Here is a 12808-nt window from a genome sequence, read left to right as displayed (position 1 = left end):
GCTCGGAACAACAGCATAAAGTAAGTGGTGCCGTGTCTCCTTGCAGGTGGAAAACATGCCAGGAAACTGGCCAAGGGCACACAGCACATGAGCACCAAGCCCACGACTGTGTGACACTGGAGGCTGGGCACTACCAGGTGGGACACACGGCTACGGTAGAGGAACACCCCTAGAACAGCGCAGGGTCACAGGGCACGATACCTTTGTGGGCGCGACGTACACGGCCACTCCGTCATCGCTCTCCCGCAGGACTTTCCCCATGCAGTAGTAGGAGGCGTAGGTTTTCCCTGATGAGGTTGGAACAACAATCACAGCCGACTCATTGTTATCTACGACATCCAGGAGTTCCCTCTGAGGGAAAAAAAATCACCTTTCATTGGAAAATGCATCTTCACTGTCCATTTTTAAGTTAGCTTCAACTAGCTCTTAGACTAGTGTTTACAGTTCTGAGACCTGCTAGTGCTCAAGATGGCAGGAATCACCACTTCCGGCTATGTGCAAATAACCCAAATCACTGGAGACAGGAAAGTCCTTACTTAAACTTAGATTTAAAAACCCTCTAATACAGCAGAGGACAGTGCCATGGGTCTGTAGCCTGGCTCTTGGAGTTCTTTTTAGTTCAGATTAGGGAAACCTCATGCTGAGACGGAATTACCAAAACCTGTTGCTCTTTTCATTTCCATGTTTCATTAATTATGGTCAGCGAATGATTAAGGTGTAGAAAAGAAGTTTTTCAAAAAATACATAATAGGATCCGTGACACATCATGATGTATTATGAGTGACTGTGGTTGAACAATTGGACAACCCAAAAGCAACACTACTTTAAAAAAAAAAAAAAACGGTATATTTTGCCAAATATACATCAGGCACCTATTTTGTTATGTGAATTAAGTGGCTGCACAGAATTGGAGTGTATAGTTGGGTTCTTGTTTGTTTTGTTTTTGCTTTTGTTTTTATTTGAGGGGCAAAGACACAGATAGACAAAGACAGGTCCCATCTGCTGGTTCACTCCCCAAATGGCTAGAAACTGGGAACTCAATCCAGGTCTCCCCTGTGAATGGCAGGATCCCAATCACTTGAGCTTTCACTGCTGCCTCCTAGCGTGCATTAGCAAGAGCTGGAGTCAGACGCTGCACGTGACACCCAAGCACTATGGTTTGGGACGCGGCGTCCTGACCAATGGCTTCACAACCAGGTCAAACTGCTGCTTCTCAATGCATTGCTTCCCATACTCCATTTAAGAGAACCAGTGTATCTGTCACTCAACTGACTCGTCACTGCATTGCTTTATCTCTTGGGCCAAGACATGATTTACTTTTCTTGTCATTAAGTCGCTTTCTAGAACAACAGGCATTTTCAAAATTTGTCGCACACAATGAGGTCTGAACACACAGTTTCACCGAAGCGTCTTTGCCTTTCCATACGACAGATCTTTTAGAGAAATACCTGCCACGTGTCCGGTATAAAATGATGCACCCGGCGATCTGGATCACTTCTTTCTTCTCGGAACAAGTAAGGGCCCATGTGCGTTAACTGAAACCGAGCGGCTCCCATGTGAACTGAGTATTTAGAAATATCCTTCCCAGCACCTGACTCCTTCCCCTAAAATAAGTATGGTGCATTAGACCTCTGTACGACTTTACAATTCCTAACCTGGGCATGCAGGAATTATTCCCAATCCTGTTGTAGTTTGCTTTGCCTCAGTGAGATTATTTTTTCATGTTCTTTCAATAAGCTGCAACTCTTAAAACTGGATAACCCAATTTTGGAGTTACCAGAGGGTAAAAGTGCCACTCAACTTAATATATCATTACAATAGCACAGGGAACATTGAGGCTATATTCAGTATAATTTTTTAAATATCATTTTTATGGCAAGATCATTTTCCATGGCATATAAGTAAAAGACAATATGAAATTGATCTTTTGTTACAAATTAGTAAAATCTTTGATAACTGTTCCACAATTATTACACACACACACACACACTCACACACACTAAAACTGTATTTCCTTTAAGGAATTTTTTCTGACCTTAAAAAGGCATCTTTGGTAAAAATAAATATCTCTGTAAAGATCTATATAACAAATACCTATCATCTTACAAGTCAAACTATTTTACTCAGAGAATTCCACCCAATGGGTCAACAGCTCTTACTACAGGGCCTCAACATCACAGGAAATTCACGTGCTTGGCTGAGCCTCCATTCTCAGAGTTCTGACAAAACTGGATTATGATCATATTAGCCATGCATGGAAAACATAAACTTCTGTGCCAAAGTGTTCTCACTGTCAATCAACACCAAGACATGTTTGGACACAATGATGGCTTGGAGCAGAGAAGACTTCATTTAAAAATTGCCAAAAACATTAATGGAAAATGTTTAAAAACAAGCTTTTTAAAATTTATTTACTTTCTCATTTAAGAAATTAAAAAGTAATAGCAGTTTTGGTCATGCAATGTTTAAGCAAATATCCTATTTCAAATCTACAGCTGTTGGAAATAGCTAGATTCCCGTTCTGATCATCACCATCAAGGTTTTCTTGTTTTATTTTTTTAGAGAGAGAGTTGCTTTCCTAGAGCTTATAGGTCTCCAAGTCTCTTAAAGGAGTGAGGAACAGCTCTCCTCCCTTCAGACAAACCCTATACCTGTGCAACATAAGGTAGGCATAGAATAACCAAAGGAAGGGATTTGTGTGACAGACTCATAATTTCCACTCTTGATGTTCACATCCTGCATTAAGATAATTCTTTCCAATGAAATTAGTTTCTCTATCCTCATGGCTTCAAAGGCCTTCTTAAATATGTCAGTCTTCCTGATAGAAGGCTTATTAGATGGGATAGTTAAATTTTGTCTGTGGCACTTGGGGAACAGAGATGTAGGGCTCCTTCCATGTTTGCATGATAGGAAACCTGACCTCAGACCCTTAGTGAATCTACAGAATCACCAAAGACTGGTTGAAAGTATTCCTGAGATGAGCAGAGCGAGATACACCAAGGAAGGGGCCACAGGCCCTGCTGAGATTCCCAGCAAGGCTAACCTAGCAAAGACGGGGGTCCCAGTGAAGCGTAAGGAAAGTCAGAAAGCCTAAAATGGGGAGATTTGGCATAGGAAGTGGAGAGCTACCTATATCTCCTCTTTTTGGCTTCTCACCCTGAGCTGGTATCTCTCCCCACATCCCTTATATTTCTCTACTTACAGAAATATCTCCACTCTAAGACCATGCAGTACCCCAAGCATGTCTTCATAATTTCTAAAAACACTATTTTAAAGGCATTACTTGAAGAGATTTTTTTAAAAAATTTATTTAGTTGAAAGGCAGACTTACAGAGAGAGAAAGGCAGAAGTAGAGAGAGAGAGAGAGAGGTGTTCCATCTGCTGGTTCACTCCCCAACTGAGCACCATGGCTAGAGCTGTGCTTATCCGAAGCCAGGACCCAGGAGCTTGGGCCATCTTCCATTGCTTTCCCAGGCCATAGCAGAGAGCTGGATTGGAAGTGGAGCAGCTGGGTCTTGAACCAGCACCCGTATGGGATGCTGGCACTGCAGGTGGTGGCTTAACCCTCTATACCACAGCACTGGCCCCTTGAAGAGATATTTTGACCTACAATTTTTCTCTGGGGCCAGCATTGTGGCTCAAGGGGTTAATCTTCCACCTGCAAGGTCAACATCCATATTCCAGTCCCATCTCTCTGCTAATGCACCTGGGAAAGCAGCATAAGATGATCTAAGTATTTAGGGATCTGTGATCCACATTGGAAACCAGAATAGAGTTCCTGGCTCCTGGCTTCACCTTAGCCCAGGCCTAGCTATTACAACCATTATGGGAGTGAATCAGTGTATGGAAGATTTATTCTCTTCTAAAAGTTAACTAAAGATAAGGCATGACAAGAACCATGACCAAAAAGTGTTCCACTTCTATGAAATTTGCACACAAATTTTTGAAACAATGAACATATGAATAAAATACAAACAAAAAAATTCAGACAATGACATATGTGTAAGAGTTATCTGTAACCCCAGTTCTTTGCAGCTCAATTCACAATAGCCAAGATACAGAATCAACCCAGATGTCCAACAACTGATGACTAGATAAAGAAATTATGGTTTATATACACTATGGAGTACCACTCAGTGATAAAAAAAAATGAAATCTTGACTTTTGCAACAAAATGGATGCAACTGGAAACCATTATACTTGGTGAAGTAAGCCAGTCCCAAAAAGACAGATACCATATGTTTTTCCTGATCTGTAGTAACTAACAGAGTACTTAAAATGTAATGTATTGGAATTAAATTGACATTTTGAGATTTGATGACTGTTTATAGCCCTTGTCTCTACTGTTAAGGGATGGTGGTTTTTTTTTTTTTTTTCTTTCATACTATTTGTTGAACTATTTAGTGTAGCAGGGTTAATCTTAGGAGTTTCAAGTAAACTGAAAATATATCATTGTAAAAGTTGAGAGTGGGAACAGGAGAGGGAGGAGGAAGAACAGTTGGAGCATGGGTGGGAAGGAGGGTATAGTATCACCATGTTCCTAATCCGTATATATGAAATACACAAAATTTGTATACATTAAAATTAAAAAAAGGAGAGAAATAAGGACATGTCTTAGTGGCTTCCTGGGTAGGGAGAAGAGTGTAAGAAAGGCTACACAATACTAGATGGTCTCCAGTGAAGACTCACCACAGCGTTGCATTCATCTGGCACAGGCACAGGGAAAAGCAGCAGCCCGGCTATGAGCTGAGGGGATGAACTACCGAAAACAGCTGCCGCAAAACTCCACAGCAAACATAGTTCTCTGTACTCAACAGAATCTGTTGGAACTAGTAGCAGAGGTAACTAGGGACCCGATGTGTATAGCCCTGGCATCCTGGGTAAGATGGGAAGTCGGTTGTGTGGATAAATATGAATCCTAGAAAAATACACAGTCATAAACATTAGACCTGTGTCTATACAGTATAATGCATGGTTAACTGTGAACTATTAGCTTAATCTAATGTATACTGATTCTCAATATATTCAGAATATACAGTTCTGGTGACAGGTATTGATTCTCAATATATCCCATAAAATATTTCACAGACACACACATACACACACACTCACACGAATGTCAAGTAGTATCTTCCATGGCATTTACCTGAGGACATAACGTGTGTGCCAAGTTGTCAAACCCGATATATTTTAGATATTTGGCTAATTTTTGCCTGTGTGTATTCTGTAACAATTCTGAGTATTTCTCGTGCAGTATGTGAATCCTCTTCATCATCTGAATTACCACATTTATATCTTTGGATTCTGCTTCTGTTGAAGTAAAATAATTGCACGACCTAAGTGAAGCAAGAGAGTGATAACAACCCACACTCTACCCCAGCGCTGACTTAATTTTAAGATTTTAAAGAAAGCATATTCACATGAACCACTCACAATAATCAAAGAACTCACAACTCCCAGTTCTGCATGACAATTAAAAGTGTGGGCTCCTAGATTCTAAAAGTGCTGCTAGACTTAGCAAGCGAAAAACAGGAAGCCTGCTTTGACAAAAACTACAGGGCACATATTCACAAAATTCATCACACACCTGAAATGCAAACTTAACGTGCCTTTTCTGACATAGAAACATGGCAAATTACTTCTCTCAGCCTTGTTTTCTTTCTCTGTATAAGGGAGATATTAACCACAGGGCTCACCTCACATGGCTATTATCAAGATTAAACAAAATAATCTACATAAAATGATACAATAATTTCCTAAGAACATGACCATTCTATACTCTTTTATTACTCTTCTAATAATTACTTTTCTGTGACCACAATTAAGAGATAAATATTTTTTATCTTATCTCCAATCAAAATTGCTCATTCTTGGGCCTTCAGCCATGACACTGTGGTTATATCCCAATTTATTACTTATTCAATTTGTGCATATAGATTGAAGTAAACTTTTCATTAAAAATGTTGCTGTGTCACTGACATTCAGGCACATAATTGGTTCTCCTAGGGCTTTACGTATTATATCAAGATAGGAAGCCTATCCCAAAGAATTGTGAGAATTTAACAATTTTGTGTGTGTGTGTGTGTGTGTGTGTATGGTATTTGGCCAATAGCTGGCTATGAAGAACTGTCTGCTGCATTGATTTCTGAGTTGACTCTTTCCACCAATGCCTTTCACACACAAACAACTGTGGATCCAACAAGAGGAAATCCTTCTAAGACTTCACAAGAGTTCCATAATCACAGAAGAATCAATGCCAGCTCTTTTGCTGTCCTTATTAATCTCTGATTTCAAGAAACTTCTAGAATTGATGTCCTTATATACCTGGTTTTAGACAGCATTCTTTCAATAATTTGAAACAGGCATCCAATCCAACCATTTCTGCAATAAATTTTACAGATTTAACAGCACATATCTGGAGAAAATCTTCTAGTCTTTTGATTCCAGAGTGAAGATTCTCTTTAATTTCTTTTTCAATAGAGACAAATTATTCCATCTCTCTTCCTCCTTTTTCTCTAGTTTAGCTAGTTGTCTCTTTTGATTTTCTTCAATAAGTTTTTCTGCATTTTTCTTCTAAAAAATAGAAATAAAATTAAATAAACATAAAAGCAATTGTTTCCAGATTAATACTTTTTATATTTGGAAGGAAATATTTAATATCTTGGACTATTAGTTTAGCATTCAGAGCACTTAAGGACATCAAATTGGACCTTTGGTGTTGCAAAGAATTAAATGTAAATATCTTTTTTTATACACAAAGATGGTAATTGGCTATTCCTTTTCTCTATCTTCTCAGCTGCTAACCCCTTAGTCCATTATACTGAAAGCCAGTGTTTAGGCAGTCCAGATCTGTGCTGAGTCTAAGAAACACCCAACAAAGGTCCAATGAGGATAAGTATCTTTTATATGACCAGACCAACTGGTAAAATTACAAAAACTCCCTGGGGTGTGACACATTGCACTGTATAGAAATCAAATACAACTCTTGTGCAGTGGTAGCCAAGAGAACAGGATATGATGAAAGCAGTTATGAATAGATAAAAATCAGACCTAAAATTGCAATAGCTGGAATACTGCTTGCAATGGAAAATGCCACCATGGCCATTCTCTGGCTAACTCTCTTGTCCAGTTCCCAGGGCGCATCTTTACTTAGCCCAGCCTTCCACCCCCAGTATGGAAATACAGGCCATCTAAGAATATCTGAGCACTAGCAAATGACACCAGCTCCTCAGGGGAGTGCACACCCTACGCAAGAGGAGAAAGTATGCTTGCAGAGTACGGTCTACAGGATAACAGCCCCATGACTGCACTTCCTAAAGCACCAAAAATGAGCACTAAGAAAAAATTTTTAAGCAAATACAGAGGGGGCTTCAGAAATGCACCAAAATGTATATTATTTTTTAAAAAATGCTTGGATTTCAAAATTTTTGCACTGATATAAAGTTATCTAATTTTATTTGAACATAAACTTTTCAATATCTATTAATTCAAACTTTATTTGAAAGGCAGAAAGATAGAAAGATGAAAAGAGATCTCCCATCTGCTGGTCCACTCCCCAAATGCCCACAATAGTCAGGGCTGGGCTGGGCTGGGCTGAGGTCTTCTATTTGAGTGGCATGGACCCCAGTGTTTGAGTCATCCTCTGCTGCTTCCCAGGGTGTGCGCTATCAGGAAGCTGGATGAGGAGCAGAGCAGCCAGAACTTGAACCAAGCACTCCAACACGGGATGCAGGCATCCCAAGCAGCAACTTTAGTACTGTGCCAAAGGCCCACTCTCCCACGGACTTTCTGAAGTTCCCTCATCATAGGGTTTAGCAGTCAATAAGCAAAATAATAATAACAATGGCAAATAGTAAAGGAGATAAAATAGAAAGTCACAGGGGAAGAAACACAAATAGACTAATACTCATATCACTGGTATTTGAATTTGCAATCAAAATCTCTTGTTGAGATGATGTTAAACAAAAAAGCAGGCACACTCACAGAATGATACTGGGTATCTCTGTGGTTAAACAGAAAAGAGCACCAGGGTTATAACAGTAAAATAATGCACACATATTAAAGATTAAAAAGGAAACAAAGAAAAATAAACATGGAATATTATGCAAATATTAAAAGGGAAAGTTTATTGTTCACTCATTGCAATAAAAAGTTTTAGAAAGCACACTGTTTAATGGGAAAAAAAAAGTATAAAGCCATATGTAAACTGTAAAACTGTGCGTGTTAGTAAGTGTGTATAGACTGTAAGTATTTGGAAGGATGTTCACCAAAGTTAATAGGACCAGGTCTTTGAAGAAGGTAAAATGTTAGTTATTTTTCACACTTTAAGTACCTTTCTGAATAGCCTGAATTAGCTGTGTGTGTGTGTGTGTGTGTGTGCTGGATTTTTCTATTAAAGTTGCTTAAAATTTGGGAAATAACATACTATTGTGAATTTATTGTATATTTAATGATACAGAAAGAAGTCAGCTATACTATTAGTAGATGTGGAATACATATAGAAAAAACAACAGACAATATAGGACTGCACAGGTTTATGCCAAAATAGTCATACAGTTACTTGTGGGACGTGAGAATGTGGATTTTTCTTTTCTTTTCCTTACTTGTTTTTCTATATTCCAACAAAGAAATAACTAAACAAACCACGACATTGCCATATTATGGAGGAGTATCCATCCACAAAATTATGTTGCAAAAGATGTTTAATAACACTGGAGAGAAGTGTGACTGAGGGAATTCACCAAAGCATTCCCAGTGCTCAATTCTGTGCCGGTCCCATTAGGATTTTGTTTTCTTCGTTACACCTCCCTTCATTTTCCCAGTGTTCTAAAAGGAGAATAAGGTCCTTTATCTGTTATAATTCATGGTTAGTACTTGGGAGTATTTTTTTAAACAAAATATTTTTTTCTCCAATAACATGAGATTACCAGTGTTGCCATGCTGAGTAAAGTTAACACAGGTCTCACAGGGTGGGAGTAGAGTCTCAAGCCCCCACAGCAATGAGCTCCGCTAGCCCAAGAACGCACCTGATGTTGTCTTTTCTTCTGCCTGGAAGAATTTGCTGGAGATGGCAGCGAGCCCGCTTTTGTAATCCTTACTGATCTGTTACTTCCTACCAAAGACCTTCCAAACACATGATAAAAATGATACAGTTTCTGTGTATCTCTTCTTTCTTTGGCATCTTTGGATTTAGCTGAGGGAAATAAAGTTATTAAAATATCATGACTCTACTGTTGATATATAAAAGCTGCACTCCTAGAGCATTCATGAGAAAGGCTTTGACAAATCCCCTGAGAAACTCATAATATTCTAATTAGAGGCTATTACTATTACAGAGATTGAGATGTGGCAATGTAAAGTAAAATTATTGAACCATATTTAAATATCATGAGATGATCCAAATTAGCATCTGTTCTTGGGGCTGGCATTGTGACTCAGAGTTAGTTAATCCACTGCTTGCAACACCAGCATCCCATATGAGCACCAGTACAAGTCCTGGCAGTTCCACTTCTGATCCCGCTTCCTGCTAATACACCTGGGAAGGCAGCTGAAGACAGTCCAAGTACTTGGGCCCCTGCCACCCATGTGGCAGATCCTGGTGGAGTTGCAGGCTCCTGGCTTTGGCCTGCCCCAGCCCAGCCGTTGTGGCCATTCGCAGAAAAAACCAGCAGATGGAAGATCCCCCCCCCCCCAGTAACTCTGCTTTCAAATAAATAAAACACATCTTTTTAAAAATCAAATCAGTTATTTACTTATTCATTTTATTACAACTACTAAGCATTATGGGTGCATCCCATAGAGTAAGTCGAGGGTGAGATATGACCTGCTCATCCTACAGCGTATCAAAGCCACAAAAGAAAACACCTGCTCTTGGACATGGTTGCTGTCTCTGGACACAGGATCAAAAACGAAGCACATGAGCACTGCATGAACTCGGAAACAGAGTTTCTGAAAACTATACCCAAATTTGGCCAGAAACATTTGGCTACAACCACTCAGCCAGATTCTTGCTCTAGGAGAGAATGGACTCTGGAAACAAGATGTCACCAGTTCCCAGACCACTCTAAGCCTGCGGCAGCGCTGAACTCAAAGGCGTTTATCGCTGGCAACACCCATGGCCTCAGGGTGAGTGTCAGCAACTCACCCATCCACACCTACTACATATTCCACGTCCAGAAGAAATTCAGAGGCCTGAGCAGGTGTTTTTGCCAGCTTTTTATCATTAGAACAAAATACCTGAGAAAACTAACTTCAGGGGGCCTCTGCACCCACGTGGGAGCCCTGGAAGAAGCTCCTGGCTCCCGGCTTCGGATCGGTGCAGCTCCAGCCACTGCAGTCACCTGGGGAGTGAACCAGCGGATGGAAGACCCCTCTCTCTCTCTCTCTCTGCCTCTCCTCGCTCCAACTCTGCCTTTCAAATACATAAGTAAATCTTTAAAAAGAAAACTAACTTCAGGAAGAAAAAAGGATTACTCTGCATCACGCCCACATTGGGCAGCCCCATGGTTCAGGCCATGCTGAGGGTCGAGGCAGGGAACGGAGCTCAGGTGGAGGAGGGCTGCAGGGCAGCTGAGCCAGGAAGCTACAGAGCAACGGGGGTCCAACCGGGCTCCAGCAACCAACCCCGCTGAGAACCACCGTCGGAAGGCAGCCCCACGCCCTCAGCATCATCACTGCATTAAGCGGGCACGTCCAGTTCAAACCACAGCTCCGCTCTCCCTCTAACTCCCCGACTGCTCTGAGGCCGTTCCTGGGACCGCGCTACGAGAACTGAACGGAAGATGCCAGAAGCCAGGAACGCAGTTCCAGCTGCTCAAGGCCCCAGCGGGCCACCCAGCCACGGAGCGCACGACGAAGGTGGAAGCAAAAATCCTTCCCCTTAAACAAGTACCTGAGCGCCAGGCTCCCCCGGGCAGACGTTTAAGCAGCCTCCCCTTGCTCTTCGGTTCTGGGAAAGACGAAACCCCTAGCGCCTCACCGACTTGTCTGACGTCACTGGGGCTCTCGGGCTGCTTCGGTCACCAGCCCTTCCCACTTCCGGTCACAGCCCGCCTCACTTCCGGTCACAGCCTGTTCCACTTCCGGCAGGACTCTCCGCATGGTTCGGGTGTGGCTAGAGTCGCCCCCAGTCCTCCCGACGGACACCTGGACACCTCCCTCCCTGCCTTTTGCTCCCAGCTGTACCACTCCCTAGAATTTTCAGTAAGGACCTCTCTCATGGCTGCTCTCATCCCGCCTCTCCCTCTGCCCTAGGAGTGCTACAAGACCAAGTCCAGAGCCCAGCACAGAGCCAAGGACAGGGACAGGGCACGCCTGAATTCAGACACTGAATACATCCAGAGATTGGCAGCACCAGTCAGGCCGCTAGTGTCCACGCCCTGAGGAATCGTACTTATGCGTCATTGGTCTTTTTCTCTGTATGTATCTGTGTATACACACCTCTATCCATTTTCCTCACCAGTTTGAAATCCAAGAAGACAAGTTTACAAACTATATTGGTTCATGGTGTCTTACCACCCAAAATAATTCTTTGGTGATTTAAATATTTTTTATTAATGAATACAATTATGAACCAATGTTTTATAACAAGTAATAAATACAATTATTAATTTTGGCAATTACAACACTATGTGCCTGATTAATATAAACACCAGGTCCTGTGAAACAATACAGTGGGGACTTTTATGCAAACCAGCAAAGAACAAAAGGAATTTCAACAATAACATATAAAGTAACTGTTGTAACAATCTAAGAAAATTAGAAAGCTAGGCACAATGACTTGGCTGCACACAATGACTTTTTTCCCCTCAATGGATTTATGAGAATTGTTCATCCTACAGAAACTAGCTTTTGCCCATTTCTGTATCTCCAAGCCACTGGGAGTGCATACAGTGGTAGAGAGAGAGGAGACTGTAAGTGAGACGTCACTATCCCCAGATGAGTAATTTTTCCCTTCTACACATGATGCTTGTTTAAACAAGAAAACTGCTGGAAACATTCCCTAGTATGAATTATACTCACCACTATCGCTGTTTCTTGTCCTTTCAAAATCATCACTTAGAGGTTGAGAGGAATGCCAATGTATGAGCTCATCAAACTCTCTCTTCTTAGAAAGACAGGTGATAGCTGGGTCATCACTGCGGTGGGAGGGAGGGAGTATAATTTAGAAAACACATGTGTAGGTCAGTGTTCAACTAAGACCCCACTTGAGATGCTTGTATCCCATACCCAGGCACCTCGGTTTGTGTCCCAGCTCCCATTCTGATTGCAATTTCCTGCTAACCCACAATGGAAGGCAGCTGATGATGGGTCAAGTATACTTGTGGGAGACCTGGATTGGATTCCAAACGCCTTGCTTCCACCTGGCCAACCCCTGGTGTTGCAGGCATTTGGGGGGTGAATTAGCAGAAGGAAGACCTCTCTCTCTCTCTTTCTCTCTCTCTTTCTCTCTGTGTGTGTGTGTGTGTCTCCCTCTCTAACTTTCAAATAAATAAATAAATCTTTTTTAAAAAAGCAGCGTTTTTATTTGTGTGTATGTATGTGTATTTGTGTAATATTTCAAACATAGAGAAAATATTAGAGAATAAATGATAACCATGAATCTACCATGCATTCATTCATAAGACATCCATTAAGTCCTAATTATATGCCAGAAACTCTTATGGATGCTAAGAACATATCAGCGTACAAAATAGAATAAAAATCTCTTCAATGAGTGTTTATTTATTTATTTTATTTGAAAGGCAGAGAGACAGACAGACAATGTGCCCACCACTGGTTACTCCCTACTGGCTGGGGCCGGCCTGGG

At 41.2% G+C, this 12808-nt stretch overlaps 1 protein-coding gene across 2 annotated transcripts in view; it reads right to left on the bottom strand.

The window, feature by feature from the left end:
* Positions 1-12433, bottom strand: part of LOC149119057 (putative ATP-dependent RNA helicase DDX60) — a 29883-nt gene extending 17450 nt beyond the window's left edge. The window contains exons 1-6 of one of the 2 annotated variants that reach the window (XM_089325328.1): positions 12022-12433; positions 9027-9193; positions 6325-6573; positions 5147-5310; positions 1449-1604; positions 202-351 (exon numbers count right to left, since the gene is read on the bottom strand). In XM_089325328.1, coding sequence (XP_089181454.1) covers positions 202-351; positions 1449-1604; positions 5147-5310; positions 6325-6379 — 525 coding nt within the window. In that variant the 5' untranslated portion in view covers positions 6380-6573; positions 9027-9193; positions 12022-12433. Of the gene's footprint in view, positions 1-201; positions 352-1448; positions 1605-5146; positions 5311-6324; positions 6574-9026; positions 9194-10891; positions 11263-12021 lie in introns of those variants that run through there. The other variant, XM_089325329.1, reaches the window with a different exon arrangement.
* Positions 12434-12808: the final 375 nt, after the last annotated feature.

Source organism: Oryctolagus cuniculus, unplaced genomic scaffold (genome assembly GCF_051225735.1).
Source record: "Oryctolagus cuniculus isolate XC-2025 breed Fujian yellow rabbit unplaced genomic scaffold, ASM5122573v1 ptg000104l, whole genome shotgun sequence".
Classification (NCBI taxonomy): domain Eukaryota; kingdom Metazoa; phylum Chordata; class Mammalia; order Lagomorpha; family Leporidae; genus Oryctolagus; species Oryctolagus cuniculus.
The sequence above is the reverse complement of the archived record's forward strand: the minus strand, read 5'-3'. Positions and strand labels throughout refer to the sequence as shown.